Raw genomic sequence first — 26,455 nt, 5'->3', positions numbered from 1 at the left:
ATTTCAGTGCATCAATTTCTTCAGAAAGTGCACTCCTCTTTATTTATTTGTGCATGCAAAAAGGGTTCAGAAGAACTGCTTTCTGAAGGTCTGTATAACAAGCAAAAAACAATTCTATGTAGGCTGCACAAAGAGAAAGGATTGGATTGTAAATTTGTTATTTAGTTCTTTAAAAAAGAGGCAGCTGTCAGTATTCTGTTCCAAAGTAAAAATTACCCCTACCTGGCTCTGCTTCATTTTCCGATGTTGATGGTCCATTCGGGGGCACTCTACTGATAGGCTGCACTTTGGCGATGTCGGGTGAGCTGTCACCAGGCCCAAGGTCGATCGACATCCTCACCAAAAGTCGAGTCCAAACGCTATGAAAGAAATATCTCATCATTTTGCTATCAGTTTTGTCATCTTGCGTGTTTCACACACGGCCGTCAGTGAAATATTTCGTCACTTGGATACTGAAAGAAATTCAAGCATTTTCTGGCAGCCAAGCTGATGATGATGATGTGTGGTGTTTTATGGCGCAAGGGCCAGGTTTGGCCAAAGAGCGCCATGACAAGTGGTAATGTTGACGATGTATTATGGAAGATGTGACTTGGCTGTAAACTGGCCTAAAAATTGTCGCTGTAAAGTGCGTAAAATCTACGTGCTATAAAATTATGGCGATGATTAATGACGAATACTATTAACATTAAAATCCATCGTGGAAGAATGATGCAACATAGAAAATATATAGGATGGTAAAATTACTTGGAGCACTGCTGCCTCTCCAGAGTCCTTGAAACACAAGGGCCTAGAGGCATGTGCTATACGAAAGAGCTATCACAGCGGCATCCTCTGAAGAGAGGGCGGCAGCCAAGCTGAATACACAGTAAATGGAGAACATTAAAGAGCAAATGCAGTTGTCACATTAGATTGATCAAGTACAGCAGAAACGGAAATAAATCAGTGATACTGTGTCTGTTGGCTTCGTAAAAACAGGAACTTGCAGCCACGCCACTTTGAATTTCCCGCGTTTGCTACACCTCACAAGTTTGGCATCGTCCGGTACTCGGGGATAGTAACCGCTTAAAGTCAAGATGAAGGAGCGTCGGCATAAATTAACAGGATACTTAACCGGGCAATATAGGCGCATAAGAACTCACGTAGCGAAGCTACTGTCAATTACCCGATGACGCATCTGGGGGCGGTGCAGTTTGGGCGAACAATTCAAAAAGGAATGCGAGTTTCACTTGTTTCACGCCTACTAAGCTAACACAGAATTTGAGTTTCTTACTAAACTATACTGGATATTTACGCTCCGAATAAAACGCTGGAAATTTTGTTACCTCATATTGCATACGTATGCGTGAGGAAATTGCTTTTATTGTGTTCTACCCAGACGTCACGCAGCAGCTACCACTCTCATGCAACAAAAGCATGAAAGTGGTACTCGTGACACCGAAAACAAACTTATACAGCACCAACGTTACGCCCCTTGGAGTTGGAACTGAGCACGATCAAGCCAGTTAGTTTTCTGGCTTTCATAACGCCATGAACACGACCAAACATCGAGCGAAAAAACTCTCTGCTCTCGAAAATTATTATCGCTTCCATTTATATACCTCTCGCTTCCACGAGCAAAAGTCAATGGGCTAGCTGTCCACAAACCGCAGATTAGACTGACAGCAACATATTACGGTAACGTAAAACAATTTCCACGCTGACTTAGCAGCCGCGGTGTGCTCTAAGTGCCAAAGTTCTCGTTTGCCGCTCGAAATTCACACCATGATCACGGGCACTGCATCTTTCAAATGAAATATTGCACGCTTTGCTCCGGAGCTCAATAGGGCGGCGAAACGCATTTGCACGTACCTGAAATCCGCATGCCGGAAACCCGTCGACGCTTCCGAGAACGGGACGCACAGCCATACACCCGTACGGTGGCTTGACTTGGACGTGAGGCACTTCTATCAAACATTTCACATGCGACATGTTTCACACCGATTGCGCGAGCACTAGAAAATGACGCAGGTTGCATTGCGACGCCGAGCAGACGTGCAGCCACCGATGAGCTGTGTGCGCGGATTGCAGAGAACAAAACCATACAAAACGTTAGGCGCGAGAAGATGGCGGCTCTCGTTGCGGAGACGAAGCGGACGAAGCAATGACGCGCGAATGAATGTTGCCAACCGTTGATTCCGCGTTATGCCGGTGGTGGTGGCTTTAGTGGCGTGTGTTGCGGCTGTCTAATTTTTTATTTCTTTTCCCCAAACAGTATAGCTAAGATCAGTTCTTTGTTTGAATTTTTAGTTGTGTCGTTTGGCAGTATCTTTGTCTTTTTATGCTATTAAGCGGCCAATTATGGCCTCTCAGGTTCGCGCGCGCCAGCTTCGCGCGCAAATCTCAGAGGCCATAAGACAACTCGTTAGAAAAGGCCGTTATTGTCGTTGTTAACGCTTCATCATCCTTTCTTCAACTGATATAGAAAGGTAGTGTCCCTTTTCCCGGGGTTGGGAGGGGGCGATCAAGACGGCATCGCTCAGCGGGGGGCGGGGGAGTAGGTTGGTGTTGGTTCTTATCGCGAAATTCGCGAACCCTGCGATTTTTTTTATAACGTAAGCATTTCTATACTTCCCCAACAAGAAAAACCATCCGTCCGTTAGTCCGTACCGCACGATATCCTTCAAAATAGAACCCGCAGCAGCGAGTGAATTCACCTTCGTGCTAGCTTCGCTTCAACGCGACCGAAGCGGCGAGAACACTGCGCTCACGAAGCTTTCAGCTTATGCCGCACTATGCGCTTTCCGCAGATCACTTTCAAGATAGGTGTGCGCGCGTCTGTTTTCAAAGCGAAGTAAACGGTGAGAACGCAGCGCGTGAAGTTTTCAGCAGTGGGCACACTCTGTCCACAATGCAGTTCGCTTTCAAGATACGGTTCGCGCGGCCGTGCCACAAGCAGCCGCCGCCGGAGAACGGTTGATAATGGTTCGTCGCGGATGAGGACGGCTAAAGAGCGATAACGGCTCAAAACGAACGGAACGTCAGCAGCGCGCCTGGCCCCGCCACCTGCAGTACTTTGCTTGCGCTGCCGACCAGAGCAGTCCGTGTCGCCGCAGCGCTGTCGCTCATACTTGTCGGATCAAGTCTCATAACATTGATAACGACATGGGCTGCGTGTAGATGAGGAAGAGTCACAATGCTTACGCACACTTAGACAAATCCGAGAGGAGTTCCTGTGTGATTTTTTTACCGGAAATGTACAGTCAGCGGTGGGACCCAGAGTTGACAATGCCTGTAAGAGGGGTGCCAAGCTTTTTTTCTTTTGTGAGAGTCTTGCCCAGCTCCCAAAGATCTGCTCAAGCTAAGACTTTCTGATGGCTGTATGTGTTTTTTTTTATTGTCGCATGCCTTCGAACCGCCACGAATCCTACAGTGTAATGACATTAATGCAGTATTCACGTTCAAAGGGAAATGCAGCCGTTAATTGGGCTGCCTAAGGTTTGCGGCCCGGCGGCAGCTGCCCTCCCGTCCCCCGTTTCCGTTGACAAGTTAGGGGGAGGGGTCTAGAGCAATCTTACACCCCACTCGCCACAGTGGCATAACCAGAAAATTTTTTCGTGTGAGGGGGGGAGGGTCCCAATTGCCCGTGGAGGGTGAAGGAGCGGGGCCATTGCCATAGAAGCAAAAATTTTACTGTTAATGAGCGTTACAAGTGCACGGTGTGCCCCACTTGGCTACGCCGCTACTAGCCCCCCCCCCCCCCCCCCGCCATCGACGCAAATCGAGCTATCGAACGTGCATGACACGCATGCATGACATAACATGAAAGACATGCCGCGAAGCTAGCATGGATATCGTCACATCATCATCATCAGCTTATTTTGACGTCCATCGCAGGACGAAAGCTTCTCCAGCGATCTCCAATACCCCTGTCTTGTGCCAACTGGTTCCACGTGTTTTCAAGTTTCCCGAATCCATCACGTCCAAATTATTCTCTGCCGTCCTCGACTGTGCTTTCTTTCCCTTAGCACCCATTTTGCAACTCCAATAGACCAGCAGTTCTCTCCCTTACGCATTGCAATGTCTGCCCAGCACGACTTCTTCCTCATAATGTCAACCAGAATATCAGCTATTCCCGTTCGCTCTCTAATCCACATCGCTGTCTTCCAGTCTATTATCATCATGCCTAATAATTTTCATTCCATCGTTCGTTGCGCGGTCCTCAACGTCTTCCCAAGCTTCTTTGGTAACTTCCAAGTTTCGGCCCCATACGTTAGTAACGATAGAAAGCAATGGTTAGCAGTAAGCTCCCTGGTCATGATTTAGTAATGCCTGCCGTAAGCTCTCCAGCTAATGTTTTATATTTGTTAATTTCCTTGATCAGAGGCCCCTAAGAGTAATTAACCTCAATAAACGTATTTCTGAGCAGGTTGTAGAGGCTGACTGCCGACCATGACATTCGTTTTCTCGCCAGGCTGCGGAACATTACTTTTCTCTTCTGCATACTAACTCTCAATCAGACTTACACTTTCTTCGACAAGTTCCTCAAACGTTTGTTGCAAATAGTCTGCAGCGTTGCTGAGTATGCCAATGTCATCTACAAACCGTACGTTGGTGAACTATTTACCGTTAGCCCTGACTCCTAACCATTCCCAGTGTAACTGGTTGCACACCTTTAAGTATTCAGTGATAGCATTGTAAATATTCATATTGGCTTCATATTGTAAAACAATATGAAGCCTTTTGCAGATATCTGGCTATGCAAAGTCTGCGTGTTATGTCATCCGTTCGATATCAACATTCGTGGGAAACTTCATTTTTGACCACTGTTCGGAGCCAGTGCGCTGCTGCCTAGGTGCCCTGATCTAATCATTCCAGCTACCTGATTCAAGCGCAGGTAGCGCGCGTTTCATGTACAGCCAATATCAAGGCCTTAACTGGCAATGTTCATTCATCATATACTGTAAGCTTGTTCACTTACTCCCTTATAATTAGGGTGTAAATTAGAAAGACTGGGGTGTTCCAAGGGTGTTTTCTTGTTGAACACCCTTTTCAGTTAAAAAAGGGTGTTTCAAGGGTGTTTATAAGGTTGAAAAGATGATTACACCCGCATTACACCCATAACGGTGTGAAAATTTTTAGAGTGTACCGGTGGTAACGTATGGGGCAGAAACTTGGAGATTGGCAAAGAAGCGCTAAAACAAGTGAAGGACCGGACAAGGAGCATTGCAACAAAAAATTAATGATAAGCGTAATGGTTAGAGGCAGGAAGACAGCGGTGTGGATCAGAAAGCAAACGGGTTAGCTGGTATTCTAAATGGCATTAAGCGAAATGAATGTAGCTGGGTAGGTAATGAAATGCGTAGGTTAGATATCTGGTGGACAATTAGGTTTACAGCATGGGTGCCAAAAGAAGGGAAGCGCTGTCGAGGACGGCTGAATCGAGTGGGCAGTGCAGCAGCGACGCCGGAATGTTGCTTAAACGCTGCTTGTTTTTCACGCAGTTCTTGGGATGCTTCCATGGATTCTTCTGCGGGGACGCTGCCTTATCTTCCGCGCTTCCTTTTCACCGGCACGTGGATGCGGTCGATGGTGTGCCCATGGACAGCCCTATCACTCCTGTTGGTGATAGCCCTGGCATGCCCCTTGGCTTTGCCGACGGCCTCCCACGTGATTCACTTCTGGCTGTTGTCACCGTCGTTCTACCAATCACCGCTAAGCTGTGGTCAGCGACATCTACACCGGACCATATAAAGGACTTTGCAACGGCACCTTCCTTCAGTGGGCAGTGCAGCAGCGACGCCGGGATGTTGCTTAAACGCTGCTTGTTTTTCACGCAGTTCTGGGGATGCTTCCATGGATTCTTCTGCGGGGACGCTGCCTTATCTTCCGCGCTTCCTTTTCACCGGCACGTGGATGCGGTCGATGGTGTGCCCATGGACAGCCCTATCACTCCTGTTGGTGATAGCCCTGGCATGCCCCTTGGCTTTGCCGACGGCCTCCCACGTGATTCACTTCTGGCTGTTGTCACCGTCGTTCTACCAATCACCGCTAAGCTGTGGTCAGCGACATCTACACCGGACCATATAAAGGACTTTGCAACGGCACCTTCCTTCAGTGGGCAGTGCAGCAGCGACGCCGGAATGTTGCTTAAACGCTGCTTGTTTTTCACGCAGGTATGTTATATCCAAGGTGCATATAGCTACCGTTCTGATGACCGCTTTTTGCTGCTGCTGTCCTGCCCGAACAGTGTTGTTACTTGCTGCTTTCGCATTTTGCACTGTTACGATAGCCTTCTCTTGAGTGGGGATATTGAACTTAACCCTGGACCTAGAGGTGTGCCTTCGGCAAGTACACCAAAGTCAAGCGAGGCTCACAACACCACTTCAAGTAGCAGTCAGTGCTCTACTAGTTCCCCTCCAGAGACGACTAATCTTCTCGCTCAATTGTTGGCTGGTCAGAAACAAATTGCACTTGACATTGCCGATATCAAGGAATCTTTTAATTCCCGCTTCGAAGCCCTTGAAACACGTGTATCTTCGCTCGAATCTTCTACAGGAGCTGTTGACTGTAGTACAATGTATGACAAACTTAACTCCGAAATAGTCTCACTTAAGGAATCTATCGCTAAACTCGCTTCAAAATCCGATGAGGTGGAAAACCGGTCACGCCGGGACAATATCAGACCTTCATCAGACCTCTCAGACCTTCAAGCCAAAATTGACGACTTGGAAAATCGTTCCCGAAGGTCAAACGTAATATTCTATGGAATCGACGACGGGGAACAATTTGAAACATGGGAATCGTCCGAACGTCTTGTACGTGACTTCTGCAGGAACCGACTTGACTTTTCGATTTCGTCACTGGCCAGGGCTCACCGCATAGGTCGTTTCTCCTCAGATAAAAAGCGCCCCATCATCGCTGAACTTTTTAATGACAAAGAAGTCGAAACTATTCTGAGCAAAGGCTTCAAACTAAAGAATACGCCCTTCAGTGTCGCACGGGACTATTCGGAGGCTGTGCGGGACAAACGCAGGAAGTTGTTGCAGTTTTCGAAAACACTAAGGAAGGAAGGTGATCGTGTACGTCTTATTTTTGACAGGCTGTGCCTAAATAACGTCACCTACATTTGGGACACAACTTCTAATTGCGCGGTGTGTGTACCACGCAAAGACGCACGCTCAGCAATGACGCCACCTACGTGACGTGCCCCTTCTAAGCGTCAAGCACATGTAACCACCCCATCTCGTTCAGATGGAAAGGTCTCTTTCTTCTACACTAATATCAGAAGTGTTCTTTCTAAAAGTATTGAACTATCTTCTATTATCGACTCAAGTTCGCCTTCCATCATCGCACTAACAGAAACGTGGCTCAACGATACTGTTTCCGATAATAACATTCTTGTCAGTCAAGTAGATTTTAACTTTTTTCGCTGCGATAGAAAGGATCGAAGAGGCGGGGGTGTGCTCATTGGAATTTCTAAAGATTTCTTTGCTATACCTATCTTTGTCAACTCATTTCTTGAAAGCGTATTTGTGTCCCTGAAGCTTGGTTCCACTGACCTCATTGTTGGTATTTTTTATCGCCCCCCGGACATGAATGCGACCTTTGAAGGGGAATTTCATCGCGTTGTTGTTGAAATATGCGGGAGGTTTCCAAATGCCGTTCTTTTAATCTTCGGAGACTTCAACTATCCCAATATTCAATGGTCTACACTATCTGTTTCAACCAACGATACTCAGGCACAGGAATTTCTTGATTCTTGCCTTGATTTTTCGTTGTGCCAGCTTATCGAAAAACCTACACGTTGCTCGAGCACATGCGCAAATATTCTTGACCTAATTTTAACTTCTCGACCTGACCTATTTACTGACATAGCCCATCTCGATGGTCTTTCTGATCATGACATAATTACTGGAAGCTTAACTTGTTCACTTAACCAAAAGACAGTTGCTGTAAACTGTATAAGGTGCTATAAGCGAGCCAATTTTGATGCAATACGTATTGAATTATCCCATTTCACGGACCATTTTTTAGACGCCTACTTGTCACGTTCCATTGAAGATAACTGGAACCTTTTTAAACATACTCTCTCAAACTTAATTAACAAATACATTCCAGTTATAACTATCAAAACAAGCAACATTTCTCCATGGTTCAATCAGCAATTACGTCGACTTAATAATAAAAAGAAACGACTTTTTAGAATGGCAGACAAAAACAGACTATCAGCTTCATGGTGTCGCTATAAAAAGTGTGACAAGGAATATCAACAACTTTTAAAAACTACTCGTCGTCGCTTTTTCAGTCGTGATTTGCCATCTTTGCTAATAAATAACCCTCGGCGCTTTTGGCGCACAATAAATCCCAGCAACCACCCCGATGTAACTCTTGCTAATATCAATGGTTCTCCTGTTACTGAATCAGAATGTGCTAAGTTATTAAATGACTCATTCTCAACAGTTTTTACTCTTGAGGATATTACTACATGCCCTAGCATTGATGTTGTTTCCGGTATAAATATGACTGAAATAATTATTGATGAAGCTGGTATTTTATCTCTACTTGGAAAATTAAAAACGTCATCTGCATCTGATCATAATGGCTTCAACAACAAAATACTTAAACATATTTCTTCTGGTATCTATCGTTGCTTGGCAGCCATCTTCTCTCTATCAATGTCGTCAGGCACAATTCCTCAGGACTGGCTAATAGCAAAAGTAGTGCCCATATTTAAATCAGGGGATCACTCGTCCCCACTTAACTACAGACCTATATCTTTAACTAGTACCATCTGTAAACTCTTGGAACACATTATACACTCACAAGTAACTACATATTTAGAGCAACACAATATCATCTTCAAATACCAGCACGGTTTTCGCAAGGGCTTCTCATGTGAAACACAACTTGCAGGATTTACTCAGGATTTACACTCATCATTGGACGCCGGCATCCAAATTGACGCCATATTCCTTGACTTCTCAAAAGCGTTCGATCGAGTTCCTCACCACCGGCTCTTACTAAAACTTAGACATCTTAATATTCACCCACTTGTTCTGGCATGGGTGCAAGCCTTCCTCTCTAATAGACAACAGTTCACGTCCGTCAATAACTTTGACTCTCCTTTCGTCCCAGTCTCATCCGGTGTTCCTCAAGGAAGTGTACTCGGTCCATTGCTTTTCCTAATTTATATAAGTGACTTACCCTCGTCCCTCAAATCTAGAGTTAGGCTATTCGCTGATGATTGTGTTATTTACCGCAACATCTCTTCTGAAGCTGACCGCCAATCGCTACAATCTGACCTTGACTCCTTAACTTCGTGGTGCACAACTTGGCTAATGACACTAAATCCTTCAAAAACTAAAGTGATGTCTTTCTCTAAAAGAGCTTCTCGAATTCCAACCTCTTACTTGCTAAATAATACTTCAGTGGAACTTACGACCACGTACAAATATCTTGGAGTTAACTTTCAGTCTGACCTGTCCTGGAATTACCATATTAACGTCACCCTTGCTTCAGCAAACCGCTCACTTGGGTTTCTTAAACGTAACTTGAAACATACCCCACCGCACTTACGTAAACAGGCTTATATCACTTTAATCCGTCCTAAAATAGAATATGCCTCAGCCATTTGGGATCCCGATCAAGTCTACAATATTAAAAACATCGGAGCCCTGCAGAACCGTGCTGTGCGTTTTATTTTTTCGGATTATTCACGTCACACCAGCGTCACTTCATTGAAGAATCGTGCTGAACTGCAAGTATTATCATGTCGGCGTAAAATCGCTCGCTTATCACTTCTTCATAAGCTTTACCATCATGCATCACTTCGCGAGGACTTCTTTAGGCCACCTCCTGCCATCTTTCCCCGCCGTGATCACCCTTTTAAAATCGAACGCTTCACGTGTCGCACACTAACTTATGCCAGATCATTCATACCGCGCACCATAACCGAGTGGAATAGCTTGCCATCACACATCGCAACCGTCACCGACATAAATGAATTTCAGAAACTTCTAATCCTTAATGAAAGTGCATAAACCTTTCTTGTGTCATGTCCCACCCCATTTTTTTTGTTAAGAATGATGTTAAAAGACCTCCTTGTCCTCTATGTAACATGCATATTGTTTTGGTTATTGTTCCTATTTTTATTGCGTTGTTTTGCCTTTTTTTTAGTTTACGTTTTGTATTGTTTACTGATTCGTTATACATTAATGGTCTGAGTGCTTTCTATGACTCAAATTACCCTCCATTTTTCGTGTGTTTGCGTATTCTTCTTGTACACTTCTGATTATTTTTACTACCACAATAATCTTATTCGTTTTGTATTATCTTTTCTGGTTATTGTTTATCAGTTCCCAATTTTTGTTTTCAGCTTACTACTCACTTATTGCATCTGTATGCGTTACTGCACCACCACCCCCTATGTAATACCCCCCTGCGAGAGGGCCTTTAGGGGTATTCTGAATAAAAAAATAAAAATAAAAAACTTGGTGGGGTGAAGAAATTAGGAAATTCGCAGGCGGAAGTTTGTATCGGCTCGCGCAGGACAAGGGTAAATTTGAGGTCACCGGGAGAGGCCTTCGTCCTGCAGTATACATAAAACAGGCTGATGATGATGATGATGGTGAAATTTGTTTTGCATGCCGAGGAAATTAGAAACGTGCTGACGTCGTCTTCGGTGACTATAGCTTTAAGAAGGGTGCTGGGTTGTTAGCGCTCAGAACTCTGGTTAGCGTAACTTGACTTGCGTTACCACATGTCACCTTGAGTGCAGCGGCTTCATTATTTAAATTTATCAAAACAAACTTGAAAATCAATTTAAACCATAAATTTGAAGTGTTTGGAATTACAAAAAAAGTATGTTTTGATGAAAACCATATTGACAAAGTGAACAACCGTAAACTAAAAAATTCCGAGGGTGCCTAGGGAAATCTTTTATGCCGTTTGTGGGAAAGCTGGTTTCAGCGGTTGGCCCCAGCGTTGACTCGGAATAAAATATTTACTTGTAATCGGCTCAACGAACCTGTGTTGGAATACCAAACAAAGCAGCAAGGACGAAACTTGGCGTAAGTGGAGAGATTCCTAGGGCGTCAAGCTGACTGTGCAAACGTATACTAAAATTTACCGAGTACACCACCCTAGCAGAGCAACCTTCGACAGATTCATAGTGGTGACGTGTTTGAGCGAGTTTAATTTCGCGGAAGATGTAAATTGGCCGCGTATCTTCGTGCTTTGTTGCAAATGGCGCGTAGGTGCGTAAGTACGAAGGTAGTACGCCAGTGCAGGGCATGCTGAAAAAGTTATTCGCGGTTTTACATTGGTGTTGTGAAGTGGCATACTATTTTGAAGCTGCTACATTCTGTAAGGGCTTCCTTATGTTTTAATAAGGTTCCATGCAATTATGGTACTTTGCTCTACGTCCAAAACTTCAACAAATGTTTTTTTGTTTGTTTTCTTCACAATGAATTATTTGAGTATTTCTTCTGAAACAGACGTCAGGGCTTGAAGTTGGCGCTTTTCCATTGTACTATTTATCTCGCGTTTTCGTCTCTATTGCGCATTTATATAAACTATGAGTGTAAAACTAAACGAACCTTAACTTGAAGGCAGCAGTGTGAAGCCATGTGAGACGAATTAATACGGTTAACGATAAGAGAACAAAAGGTATATGACTGCGTAAATAAGATACCGTAAATAGTGAAACTCATATCGTACGGGGGCGGAATCGTGCTATGAAGAAAAACGTAATATGAAATTGCACGTTTGTTATAAACGAGTCTGTTATGGCTAAAGGGTAGCGATTCGCAAACCACGTCCTGAAATAGCCGAAGCCCAAGTGAGACGAACGCAGAACTGAACTCCAAGGATACCGGAGAAATGTCAATCGTTTTATTCCACGGTGTCACCCCGCAAGCCTCGCTTGTGAAAGCGCCATTGTTTTTCTTTCTCCTTTCGTTTGCAAACAGACAGCAACGAATGTGAGGAAAATCCCCGCATCTGCAGCCAGCTGTGCACCAACACTCACGGAAGCTACAAGTGCTCCTGCAAGCCCGGATACACGCTTTCTGCCAGCGACAGCTACCAATGCATCGGTGCGGCACAGTTTATACAATCTGTTTAATCAGTTTTTGCAAGTAGTGACATTTACTTCCTCATTACGGCGTCTTTTATTTGTTGATCAGTCATCTAAAGCAGAAAAACATACAATGCAAAGCTATTCCTGGGGTACTCAACTAAATGAGTGAGTGAGATAAGGCGTCGCAAGCTGATGGGCTCACTTCACCTCCCAAGTCACGTGGCGTTCATGAGAGACTCCGTAGCGGTGGGCGTCGGAGTAAGTTTGATTACTTGGCCTCCTTCATTTTAGGTAAAATTCTAGTAAAACTCTTGCTTGGGCTAGTTGGTTCATGCTTGAAATAATAAAGACAAGTGGCAGAAGACAAAGAGTCAAGAAGGAGAACACAAAAGACAAGACCGGTGCCACTCACAATCAAGCTTATTTCCGCAACAAGCCTGCCTTATGTAGGTTAATCAAGCCGAGTCACACACAGAACTTTAGAAATAAAATATCGCAATCTATCGACCACTCACGAATCGTATCTGGCACAAAATATCAGGTGAGCAAACAAGAACCACACGTGGAGCAACACGGGAAGCGATTCATTGAGTATAGTCTTTTTCAAGCCAACAGGGACAAAAAACGAGACATAAAAAGTACCTTTTACGCTTCACTATCAAACTATCCACAACATAACACACTTCAAATGCGTAAGGCCCAGTCAGTGATAAAACCCGCATGACTATGGGAATAATGACCCACGAATAACACGGAAAAAACATGAATAAAGGCGTCTAAGTACAGCGTCTGCGTCAAAACTAAAATCTCTAACAGTCACTCACCCAAAAAATTGATAAAACATGTGACCGTGCGCATACACAGAACCATGTGACAAACAATGAAATGGACAGAACAATTGAACGATAAAGAGTCTAAAGAACAGTGTCAGCGTGAAAAAAAAAAACGCAACAACAGCTTAAGAGCGGCATTTTTGCATTACGCTCCTGTAGTGATGCGCTCCCTACACAGCAAGGGAACCGAACTCGCAGGTTCTGAAGCAAAAAAAAAAATGACACTCACCTAATTTGTTGGAAGTTCTTGCCTGTTCTCCCACTACCACTTCTCCCTCTACCAGACGGTGACACACCGGCCATGTTCCCACCCCTTACTCTCGCCAGAAAAATATTTCTTGCTATGCGACTGCCCGCTACCATCGTCGCTGTCGTTGCATCAAACCGCCATCTTTATCCATCGAATGATGTTGCTGTGTGTTCCTCCTTCGTGGGTTCCCGCATAATCAGGCGCGGACCAGGCCTCTCAAAATGGACGCCTTGTTTCACTCTCTACGTTTCGTAACATATCTAATGTAAGTTTTGTCAAATTATTACGGCAGCTAGTTAATAGGAATATTTAGTGAGTGAACGAGAACTGCCCCAAATGCTGGTGACCTTGTTGGTGTCACCAGCAGAGCCTGAGAGTGAATGTGAGTTCATTAGAACCTCTCATATATATAGTCAGACACGATTCCTATGCCAACCGCTCTTTCACCCATAATCAAACACGCGCTTTTAACGCCCTCGTGTGAAGAGTCTGTCGTACGTATATACGAGCGAACATCAGCCGCTTACAATGCAACTAATGGCAGCTGTGTCTTTCTCTTTGTGTTCAGATAATGACGAATGCACGATTGGAAATCACACTTGCAGTCACATCTGCGTCAACATTGAAGGAGGGTATTATTGTCAGTGTCCGAAGGGATATAAGATCACTGGGGACCTGAAAACCTGCTGCGTTAGGCTTTTCATCACCCGTACGTTTGTTTGGGTGCTTCGTCCAGCTGCGAACCACTTGCCAAGTGCCGAGTACGAATGCCACGGTTCTTCGCTACATATGCATCTAGAAATATGAGTACTATAGCCTGCAAACGACTTTTCTGCTGAGCGACATGCATGTTTTGAACATTTCCAGGCTCTAAAAGCTCTATATTTGCTGTACTCCACGCAGATATACTTCTATATATGGTGAGAGTAGCAAAGGCCCAGCATTGAAGCAGTGGGTACAGTGTGAAGCGAAACAAACAGCTCATTGACTTTTGCCGCTCTGGCTTCCTGCAGAACCAAGGCATACATATTTTCAAACCCGGGATGTCACGTTAACCTCCCGGTGCAGATGTTTACACACACATACTTACTGAAAAGCTTAATGATTTTGAAATACTTAATTTTGCCTAGAAGTATTGATTCGGAACTATAGATGAGCTAAAAAAAAGGGAAACTTTTAGTATTCGCTTGTAATGCGTGTTGCCTTCTTTTTTGTTCTCAAGGTAATGAAAATCGAACCTTGAGGAAATGCACGAACAGAATAGTCTCATGGTGCTGCTATGTTGGCTTTTTACTTGATGGATTGTCAGTTTTTTCTTTCTGGAAAACTCAAAGTATGGTAGGCGTAAGAAAGACAAACGTAAAGCAAAAACAGACGAGCAATACTAAAAGATCACATATGACGTTTCTCTGTGCATGTAACTTCATCAAAGCTTTCGTCCCTGCGATATCGCTAAATACTCGACGTATCCCACGCACATGTGGACATCCTTATAAGGTGAGATAAGACGCAAACGCAGTACAAAGATTCTGTAAATATAACCCAATTGCGAAAATGTACTTCATTGACGCAAACATATCGGTGTAGGGGCAGCGCGATATGAACTGACGTAAAATCTAGTAAAGCGATGTGGCTAGTTCTCGCCATAAATGAAATTGGTGGTTTCGCCCGAAGCATTGACTGCGATAGCAATGTTTAGCGTTTCGCTTGAACTTCTCGTACGGGGGTCTAACTATGCGCCAGCCCGACAGACTCGGTATTCGCGGATGTGCCAAAATTTTTGGCACCCATACAAGCTCTAACACGCCATGTAGGCCCTGTACTGACATCGCCCAGACGCCACTATGCTGCCCGTGAAGAGCCCCGCTAGTAAAATTGTATCTCTTTCAGGTGGTCGCACTGATATTGTTTTGCACTTTTAATATATAATATCCTCAGAAGATTTAAGCTAAAAGGCATGCGCTAGCCAAGAATATAATGTTTCATGAGATTTGTTTGTGGGCTGCTATTCTCAAAATCCTGATGAATGATTTAGTCAAGAACGTAAGACCTGGTGTGAGCAACTTAATGACTGAATAGGGGAGCAATATAACCAAACCATATATTCAGCTCGGTCATATTGCATGCATATGCCTAACTATATTTGGGGATTGGCCAGGAATGGGTCCACAGGCCCAAGTTTTTCTGTACTAGGCAAGGCAGCAGCACGCCAGCATCCGCACAGACAATTCATGGCGGCACTGAGTCCAATAATCAGGCATCAGGAGGAGGCCCAAACGAAATTCTTCCTGTAATGCAGAAACAAAAAACAAAAGAAAACGTAAAGATTGAAGCAAAAGAAACTGTAATGATACCCGAGGGAGCAGTCAAACTAACTGACGCAAAATAATAAGTTTGAAGTTACCGAAGAAGATGTTAATGTCCGCATTAATAAAACATTTTGAGAATAGGTTTCAGTGAAATGAACAGTCCACAGAGAACAGTAAAGCTACAAAAAGTTTACATGCTAATCGTTTTGTTTGTCTTAAAAATTCGAACACGGTGTAAGAAACATCCCTCCCACTATAGTCTGCGTCGAGACCCACTTGATATTTGTTACCGGAAATGTTAATTGCTCGTTCAACCTGGCAAAGTGGAGCTTCAAGTAACCTCTTTCTCTGGTTTCAGAATTGGTGGCAGGACAAAAAGAAGTGGTGTATCGAGTCGATTTCAGTACAGCTGCGGCAAAAGGGGGACACCAAAAAGGACACCACCAAAAATGAATATGTTGAAAATGTAACATATTGATTCAAATGTAGTGACTAGTGTGCTAGTCAGTATGCATTATTTGCATAGTAGTGCAGATGCACATGGACGACGAATAAAAAAGACGCGTCACAGTGCTAACAGCTGTGTGTCTATTGCGCGAGAGCAGATATATATATATATATATATATATATATATATATATATATATATATATATATATATATATATATATGGGCACAGCGGGCATGCTTCACCAGCAGGATGGCTTTCAAAACTGCGGCAATGGCCATGAAGTCGGTGGGGAATAATTTGATACCCCGTTTTGACTGCGCGCTGACAGATTTTTCAGTGGGAAATCAAAAGCTCACAATTTCCATGGCGCAGCGTTTCCTGCATGCTTTAAACGTGAATAAGAATTATACAAAATTAGACGGCGATTCGCGTTCTGCCGGAGGTGAGCTCGGCATGTGATGCCATCTTTTCGCTTTTGTTTCATAGCCGTCACTTGCCCAATGTTCGTCGAGGCGTCCAACAGCGTAACAACGTGCGACCCGCCAGTGGTGGACAGCTCTGCAGCTATCGGAACCTGGTGCTACGTTAGGTGCAACGCGGGCTTTTATCTGGAAGGTTCCAGTGTCACCAACTGCACGATGCAAGGCACCTGGACCCACGGACCACCGACGTGCGAAGGTTCGTACCGCAAGTATGATGGCTGGGCTACATGATTTGGCTGCCGATGGATGGATGGATGGATGGATGGATGGATGGATGGATGGATGGATGGATGGATGGATGGATGGATGGATGGATGGATGGATGGATGGACGGATGGATGGATGGATGGATGGATGGACGGACGGACGGACGGACGGACGGACGGACGGACGGACGGACGGACGGACGGACGGACGGATGTTATGAGCGTCCCCTTGGCCACGTGATGGTGGGTTGCGCCACCAAGCTGTTGCTATTATACTGCGTAATATCCTACCTAGGTTAAAAAAAGACGAAAATGAAGAAAATACCCTATGAACTCCCACAACCAAATTTTCGGATCCCCTATTGCAAACTTTGCTTTTGCACGTCTCCTTTTTGTCGTTTCCCTACTTTTCTTCCACCAATCTTGCAATCGCCTCTTACTAATCTCTATAGCGGAGATGCTTACTTTCCGACTGCTCTCGCTAAACTCAAGGGCTTCAAGGAGGCCAGTGGTGTGTAAATCGACCGCTGGGCAGACGTCTTCACATTCTAATAAAACATGCTCCATCGTTTCCCTAGCTTTACCGCAGCAAGCACATGCTTCTTCTTCCTTCTTATATCTCGCTCTATAAGTGCGTGTTCTAAGGCATCCAGATCTCGCGTCGAAAAGTAATGAGCTTCCCTTTGAGTTATCATAAATGGTTTTTTCCTGATTTCGTTTTTTCCTCTTAAGTAGTTACTCATGGCAGGTTTCTTTTCCATTGCCGCCACCCATGAGATTATTTCAGCCACTCTGACTTTCCGCTTGACCTTCTTTGTTGCTGTGTTGCCCACGCCACAGGTCGCATACTTGCTGGTAAGCTTCCTAGTTCTTTTCCTCCATTGTGAATCAATGTTTTTCTTGTACAGATACCTCAACACTCTCCCAGCCCATTTACTTTCTTCCATATTCCTCAGTCGTTCGTCATAAATAATTTTACTGCAAGCTTCCCTGACTTCAAAACTACTCCAGCCCATATCACCTTGCAGAGCTTCATTTGTAGTCTTCCCGTGATCACACAATACGAGGCGTCCCACTGACGTTTTGTTCCGATCGAGTTCTGATCGTACCCCTGATTTAAAGCAAACAACCACATTTCCAAAAGTAAGTCCTGGAACCATTACACCTTTCCACATAACCCGGAGCACCTCGTACCTATTGTATCCCCATAGCGCTCTGTGCTTCAATATGGCTGCATTTGTGTTTCCCTTCACTGTTAATATTTTTTCCTGTGTTTCCACATATCTATTCCCTTCGTTTATCCATATACCAAGATATATATATTCTCTTATCCGAGGTATTTCCTGGCCTTGTGTTTCCACTGTCTGTTCACTGCTTTCATTGAATACCATAACACCTGATTTTCTGACTCTAAATTTCAAACCTAAATTGTTGCCTTCCTGTCCACAGATATTAGTCAGACGTTGCAAATCAATTTGCTTGTTAGCTAGCAACACAATGTGGTCCGCATGAAATAAACCTCGAAGCTGCTGCTCCAATACTGCCGTTTGCTTGCTGCAGCACCACCTGTCATGTTAGATATAACTGGTTCCCCCTTTCTGCATGCCCCCTACTGTAACAAGGTTATAGTTCTCCTTACAGTAATGCTGTATTCTCTACAGATATTTAATTTATACGTAGAATATGTGCTCAAAAAGTTTTATTTACAAGAGATTAAAATGTAGTGTTGAAAACTGGAGGAACAAAGGTAGAGAACTTGCGGTATTACTGTTAGTGGCAGAAAGTATAAAGCTTACTAAGAACCGTCATTCTTGAAATTAACAGCGAAATAATTTTTCTATACACATTTTCACACGAAGTGACATGCAGGACTTCCCAACGTATACGAGGAGTACGCAGGAAATATTCTTGCACAGCGGGATATAGTTCGGGGCGATCTGTCTGATTACTGGTGGGATTAGAAAGATTTAGTTTAGCTTGGCGCGCGACACGTTACAGCGATACCCGAGATGTAGGGCTTTTTGCGCATGCGTGTTGTATACCGCGAATTACTGCGGTAGTTACCGCCTGTAACCACAATAGCATCCCAGCCATATTACGTAGCCAAGTAGCCGCGACCATCCAGCTTAGACCGACCGCTTTGGTCCTAATTCGCATTTGTAACTGGCTCTCCGTCCTGGCAGCAAGAAATAAATGGTAAAATTCGCCATCATTTCGTCTTATCTCACACTGAGGGCAAACTATTGCTTATGTTTTGTCGTTATTATTGAGATCGGCTCTTCGTTTCCACGCTGCTAAGGCTACGGAGGCGGCGCCGAGCCGTAATGGTGGTTCGATTGAATTGAATTCTCGGGTTTTACCTACCTAAGACACGATTTCATTATAAGATACAGCTTAGTGGGTGACTCCGAATTAATCCTGATCTTTGACTTTCCACAATGGACGGGACACCAGCGTTTTTGCATTTCGCCCCCATGGGAATGGGGTCGCCGCGGCCGCAGTTTGATCCCGCGACCTCGTGCTTAGTTGCGCAACACCCGGCTAAGCCACCGCGGCGGGTACTGTAATGATGGTTGGATTTACAGTTGCACTAGTGATGCGTTGAGGATGCGGTACGCTATAAAGGCCAAATTGTACACTCTATGGATAATCTACTACTTCGTTCTAGAACAGAGCGTGATAGCAGTGGCAAGAAAACACCTATTAGATCTTCGAGGGACGACATGCTTCGGAAATCAAAAGCGCTCGCTTGGCTTCGGCAATACGCTGAATTGCGTATCACGTGTTAACACGTCGTTTCACTTAAGGGAATTTGGCTTGGTGAAATAACACCCTTCAGTGGCAATTGCCAAAGCTGTTGGATAGGAAACTACGAAAGCGCATACCTATTCTTGTAGAAATAATTTTTCACTTCGGAAAACATAAATCGCAGGAACATCGGTTTGATAAACAAAATAATGCTTTTCATAGCTATGATCGCTCTTGTCATCTACCTCCTGCCAATGCTGACGTATAATCGTTATCACGCTCACCTATCACTGTTTCCAGCATGATTGTAGTCAACGACTGCATCCTTACTGCCGATCGAAAAAAATCTGATAAAAAATATTCCACAGCGTTTTCCGCGGTGCCACTGCACGATCTGACACTCTTCCGAGTAAGCTTTCGATTGCACTGAAAAAAAAAAAAACAGAAGTCGAAGTTTCGACGGAAAGGCGAAGCATCGATTGCGATAGCAAATTAGTGGATGGGTATACAAAGTAAAGATAACACAGTTTTCATAAAAACTCGCCAAAGACGAAGACGAGAAGAAGACATACGACAGGACTGCCGCTATTTCAAACTGGCGTTTATTTCAAACAACCATCTATTTATGCACAGCGCATCAGGTACATATTGTACTCATTGTCATACAAAAGATTGTGTAATATCATAAGAAGCCAACAAACACTGACACCAAGGACGACATAGGGGAAATTACTTGTGCTTAATAAGTGAAATGAAGAAACGATAAATTAGTGGAATTAAAGTGGATGAAAAAACAACTTGCCGCAGGTGGGAACCGAACCCACAACCTTCGCATTTCGCGTGCGATGCTCTACCAATTGAGCTACCGCGGCGCTGTTTCCCCCGTCCACTTTCTTGGGTATTTATGTGTCCTAGTAGACCCCTGGGTGTGTTAGCCAGCGCCATCACTCACAGACCTTGGCGGCGGACGTGGAACGTCCTTCTTGTCCCAGGCGTCACGAGAAGGTGATCTTTTTTGGGTGAAGGCAACTGGTCAATAAACCCACATATGCTACCTGAAGGCATCAATGTTGCCGAATTCGAAACCCTCGTTAGGTAATAAACGAGAAGAAAGGGGGTTAACCGAGGGGCCCGGCTTTTATTAGTCATATCGTAAGAAGCCAACAAACACTGACACCAAGGACCACATAGAGGAAATTACTTGTGGTGAATAAATGAAATAAAGAAACGATAAATTAATGGAAACTAAAGTGTATGAAAAAACAACTTGCCGCAGGTGGGAACCCAACCCACAACCTTCGCATTGCGCGTGCGATGCTCTACCAATTGACGTGACGCCTGCGGCAAAAAAAGGACGTTCCACGTCCGCCGCCAAGGTCTGTGAGTGGTGGCGCTAGCTAACACTCCCAGGGTTCTACTAGGGCACATAAATACCCAAGGAAGTGGATGGGAAAACGACGCCGCGGTGGCTCAATTATATACATATATATATAATATGCATCGATTGAGGTAAAACACAGCACAGCTTCCCTGCTCGTCCTTCTTCACAGACTCAGAGGGCTGATGAATTTTTTTTTCAATAAAAGGTGTCTATGCGAAATTTTAATCTCTCAGGCTTCTTCTGTTGTCGATCGATCTGACTGAGTCTGAGCTATCTTTTTTTTTCGTGCCGAAGTTATCACTAAAAACGTCGGTGATGTACTGCAGCGCATCGTCTCCTTCATAGATGTTAGCGTCTTGATCCGTTACAGCAATTTTCGAATTTTTAGTTGGAGCTCCGAGTGCTGTTATATTGTTCCAGAATATTTTTGGACACCTTTGTCTCATTTACAAACGTTATGCACCAAACACTCATTTGCGCATTTAATTTAGTTTGGAAATCCATTTGAAGCGCCCCACTGCTGTGTCATCGTCACCATTGCTGCTGTGAACATAACTTTGTTTACTGGCGTACGCCTGAAGAATGCTAGTTACTGTCAAGACATACTACACTGCCTACAAATTGTATCCTTTCGCTAAAATTTCCTTTTGTTTTGTTCTCTGATTTAAACAGAGAAAACCAAAGTGAACAATGCCGGTTGAGTGGGAAACGTGTGTATATCAAATATGCTCAATTCTGAGAGCGGCAGTGAACTCCTCTTCGTTCTTTTTTATTGTTGCAGAAAACCAGGCGGCCAAATGTACACATCCAACAAATTTATTCGGAACGTTTTACCGCAAGGACGAAAATGGCAACTATCTAAAGGTACGGTTGCTGTAAGTTCTTTCTTGAGTGGACACATACATAGTAAAATGCGAATAACAAAACAGGTATGCATTCCAATAGGTAGAGTACGATATGTACCATTCAACCTGCACAATCCGTCGTCATGGCAGCTACTGCATGGCGGCAAATAAAGGACAATTGTGAAATTACGGCGGTGATATGCCGACGATGGCACGACGACAGTGGGATGACAAAGCTGGAATGACAACGACGGTAAGACCGCAAATGCATCACGACAACCGCACGGCGACGATGCAGTGATGACGATGATATGGCAAGGGCGTCGTGGTCACAATGCATTGGCTGCATTCATGAATGCGGCGGCGTGATGACGACCAAATGTCAACGCAGCGATGACGAGAGAATGAAGACAGAGGAACGATGATGATGGCATGAACAACGAAAGACTGATCATAACGGAATGAAGGGCATGATAAGACGATGACGGAACGACGACATCGCTTGTTTGTGTTGGAGCTCACATTTGTGCTTACGTGGATCACCTGTCACCTCAGTTTGCACTATGTCCGGTATCGGACAATAGTGCAAGACAGGACCTTCGTATACATATCCACAAATATATCCTCTGACATACTGACTGACCAAGCAGCAGCCGGTATGCAGCAACGCCAAAGGTGGTAGGGTAGGCAAAGAAAGCTTAATTTTAAATAGAATTGTGGAGCTGTGTGGTTCGGATCTCTCGACCGCCAAGTGATATATTTGTGAATTATGAAGTTGCGAAGATCTTCTGCAGTGATGGCAATTTAGCGTTAGTGATGGCAATTTAGCCTTCTTTTGCGCTGCATGGCGGGAAAACTTGTTCTCTTGCAGGCGGCGGGTTTTTCAGCGGTATTTCACCTAATGGTGGCTTCTTTTTTACCGGCACAAAAACTTCAATGTTTTTGACAATAATTCGTGATTCACGTGTTGCAAACGTGCTGCTTATCTAGGTTTTTGATAAGTTGGAGGGAATTATTTTAATTGCGAAAACAGTGTGCTTCGCATTTCTTCTTCCCTGTCTCCATGCCTCCAGTGAACTATAGCTCTAGCAGATTCGGCAGTTCTTAGCAGTTTCACTCTTCACCATTTTCGCAGACGCATGCTCAAGGGGAATGTGTCTCGTGAAATAGCTCCAGTGAACTACACCCAAAAATTCAGGAACGAATGTCTACAGAAACCAGCGCTTCGAGTCTGGCCGATGGAAGTTCCAGGTGACACCAGACGAGCCAAGTGCCGCAATTGCAAAGAGCAACTTTATGCTAAACACGAGAATTTAGTAGCGTACGCTACCCCCTGAGAAACATATATTACGGCTGCTGAACAATTTTCCCCCTGTAGTCAAGCATACTGCAAAAAAGTACCACAAAATCACTCTCAAATGTCATGAGCTCCTGAAGCATGCCTCACCAAGTTAATGTGCGGCCACTCTGCAATTGTGACTTCAGACCACCTGCGTGTTGTACGGTGAATGCTCCTTCAATTGTACGCTGCACGAGCACCTTGTTCGCAAGATTGGCACGGCGGTCGTCTACGGCGTCAGTTATGGTAACGACTATCGACCTAGCCGCGCCAGCGAAAAAGAGGACGCGCGACCATACCAAGATGAAACAGGAGCCATTTTTATGTAATTTTAATATGATACCCAGCAGTTCAAAATCTTTTCTGGCAAGGGATTTTAAGCATGTTTCTTTCTCGCTATCTTTCTTTTGTTTTGTTTCGCAATACGTTTCCGCACTTCACGGTCGCGCAAAGGAAAGCACTCATTCATACTGGTAATTTACATTTTTTTTCATTATGGACGAAAAGATACATACATTTCTCTCCAGTGTAATTTGTCCTAACTGTGTTTTAATTCGATGCAATAAAACAGATATTAAACGTGATTCTGATTGTTGTATCGATTTAGGGGATTGTTAGCGAATTTTGGGCGCTCGTATCGCGGATTTTAGTTTTTTTGGGGGGGGTCTCGAGTCGCAGATTTTTTTAAAATTCTAGTTGGCGACACTCATTTTCTGTAGCTATACCAATATGCCCGGTATATCAAAATTTGTCCCTTAACCACCAAAAAAACATTTAAGCCGCTAGTAGAGAATTTTAGAGTAGGGGCCCCAACCGTTTTGGGGCCCCAAAGAAATAGCGTCGAAGCCACTGCGTATGCGCGAGACAAACTGCGTTTGGGTTTTGCGTTGGGAATTCTATGTCGCCGATTTAACGGGAACCCAAACAGTGGCCCCAAAAGCTTTGCGTCAGCAAACATGGCGGCACCCATGGAAGCGACGGCTACAACCTAGCACCAAACTGGTTTCGATTCGTGGTAACGCGTGAAGTTCGCAATCTAGGAGAAGTGACTGCGGTTATCGCTTTCTCTCAACTAGCGTGTATTATGAAGATTGATTCATTAGACGCCGCTGATTCCGAATTCAATTGTGGATTTGATGGCTCCTAGGCCTAACATGGCTTAGCTTGGCTAGTGAAGACACGTAAAGTTGGTTTGCTCAACTAAGCGCAACTAATTGTTTGATGCTAAAAGAATGACCTCTAAATTGTAACTAAGTGCGAATACATGAAAGTCAAAATTACTATTCTCATCATGAAATGGTATATTTTATTTATTTATTTCTAATAGCTTTTATTTGACGCCGTGTAGTGGCGCTGTCAGCGCAAGACGCTATCAGCAAACGCAAAGCCCTATTCTAATCCTCTTCACTCCTGCGTGCCCCGACGCTAACACCCGCAAATCTTTTTGGGGCCCTAAACTATTGGGGCCCCTATTCTAATACGCTCTATTGTGCGTGTGTGTTTTTTTGTTAGCCTATGAGGCCTCCAAATTGAGACGCGTATTTTTATTGAGAGCGTGCAGGAGGCCTCTGTCATTTTGCATTCTCTGCGAAGCCAACTTGCAGCCGAAGCTCAGTTCCAGTTTCAGGTTTACTTTGTCTGTGGCTGCATGTTACGTCCGGCGTATGCTTGGAATCTTTTTTTTTTGATGCACATTAGACGGGATCTGATTGTTTAAAGAAGTGCGTCTGACCTACCTGGAAAATGTCGGCATACCGTCGGACGTACTCACTCAACATCTTTAAAGGTGCGTCAAAATTTTTCGGTTGATTATTTTTGTATACGAAGGACGCGGGAAGGCTCGTTCATTTCTAGAAAGATATCCATCGCTCGTTTCTGGTTAACTTTTGCAATATAAGAGACCGAAAAATCAAGATGCATGCAAGGCATGATGTGCATGCATACGAGAACCCCACCTATATATACTGTGGCGAGCAAAGCATATGTCGCCTTGAAGAAAAGTCCGCTTGTCGAAGCGTTGGCTGCTGCTTTCACCTTTTTCTCGTTTTGCTCAACGTCTCTCGCGGTATTGTGGTAGTTGATATCTCCTTGGATAACTTGGGGAACTTGTGGAAGTGTTAGTGCCTTTGTCAGGTTGTGAGTTCGACGACCTCTTCCTCTTCGTGCCTTCTCCTTTGGGTCCTCCCCTTTGTATCTGCTCAGGGCGTAAAGGGGTGACGCTTTTTCGGGGACAAGGTCAATTATCTCGACATGACGAAGCGTGCTGGAATGTTTCCCCCACTTCAGAGGTCGATGTCCATACCGATCATAACAGCCTTTACGATGATGAGGGAAGTTATCTCGGCATGGAAAAGCACGTTCGAATTTTTCCCACATTTGAAAGGTCGAAATCCCGACCGTTCATAACACCGTGTAGAAGACACGAAAGACGCTGTGCAATGATTTAGGCAGAAATAAAGCGAGTGCCTCGGAAGAACGAAGTCGGAACGCGCCGAGTGCACATCATGCAATAACACAACGGCATTTATCCTCCGACAGCGTCACCTCTCATCAGCAGTCTTCAAGAGCCCGATTTCTCAGGAACAGCCTGTAATGGAAAAAGATACTCCGAACCACTCTCCTCCGACACCGTTCCACACGCGTTATGCATTTTACAACACACAGAATTATGATCCCACCCCATGGTTTGCACTATACTTCGGTATGGAATTTTCTGTGTCTTTGTCGCGTCTGTCTCTAGAGCAGCAAAAGCGAAGCAACTCTAATTTTAGTTGTGGCAGCAACCATCTTATATGATTCTCAAAGTCAGCGATAGCTTTCTTATGTGACCCTAATTTGCTGCCTACCTACATGCCATCCAATGTTGCACTGCTAACCTCATAGGTACTCTCGGCGTCAAATGAAACGCGAACAGCGGAGCGCGTGGCCGAAGCATGACTGAAGGTATATTGCGCGCCGTCCAGTAATCACAAATGACAGGCGCGCACATCGGGTTTGGCTGCACTGCGCGATGATGTTCCCACTATGCTGCGATATTTTTTTTTCTGTTCTGGTTCTCTTTTATTTAGAATCGGGAAAAGGCGACGGCATAGTAATGATGACGGCCTAAACTGTGGCACGCACACTGCTGTTCGCGGTTCATTTGACGCCGACGGTACATATATGGTTTCGCCATATTGTGCGATAGTACCCTATAGTGCGATAATTTAGATTCTGTTTTCTGTTGTTTTAGAGCGCAGCTCTTTGGCGTCCGTTCCTGGGTTTCGCGTCGTCGTCGGCGTTGTCGTCGGCCTCGTAACCAGCTCCGCCCCCCTTTCATCCCCCCAGCGCTAGCAGCGACCGACTGATACCGCTTTCGTGAGTCCGCTACCGCACTCACGAAAGACGTCGTGCACTTCCTGCAACTGGCATTAACCGTCCATCGATCCACACCGATGTTAGAGTGGGGGACTTTAATGTTGACATAAAGACAAACAGCAATTTCCTAACACTTATGCGGGAGAACATCCCGTTCCTCTCGCTCGTAACGCGTCCCACGGCTGTGACAACCTCG

At 44.6% G+C, this 26,455-nt stretch overlaps 1 protein-coding gene and 1 non-coding gene across 2 annotated transcripts in view; one reads left to right on the top strand and one right to left on the bottom strand.

Moving 5' to 3' along the window:
* LOC139057615 (fibrillin-2-like) overlaps positions 1 to 26,455 on the top strand; it is a 184,455-nt gene that overhangs the window by 105,624 nt on the left and 52,376 nt on the right. Inside the window, exons 13-15 of the mRNA XM_070536152.1 lie at positions 11,949 to 12,074; positions 16,388 to 16,579; positions 21,500 to 21,582. Of these exons, the coding sequence (XP_070392253.1) occupies positions 11,949 to 12,074; positions 16,388 to 16,579; positions 21,500 to 21,582 (401 nt within the window). The remainder of the gene's footprint in view (positions 1 to 11,948; positions 12,075 to 16,387; positions 16,580 to 21,499; positions 21,583 to 26,455) is intronic.
* TRNAS-CGA (transfer RNA serine (anticodon CGA)) lies at positions 20,137 to 20,209 on the bottom strand. The gene has a single exon. It is a non-coding gene; the product is annotated as a tRNA-Ser (tRNA).

The sequence above is a fragment of the Dermacentor albipictus genome, chromosome 3, assembly GCF_038994185.2.
Source record: "Dermacentor albipictus isolate Rhodes 1998 colony chromosome 3, USDA_Dalb.pri_finalv2, whole genome shotgun sequence".
NCBI lineage: Eukaryota > Metazoa > Arthropoda > Arachnida > Ixodida > Ixodidae > Dermacentor > Dermacentor albipictus.
This window is presented reverse-complemented; position numbering and strand designations above follow the sequence as displayed.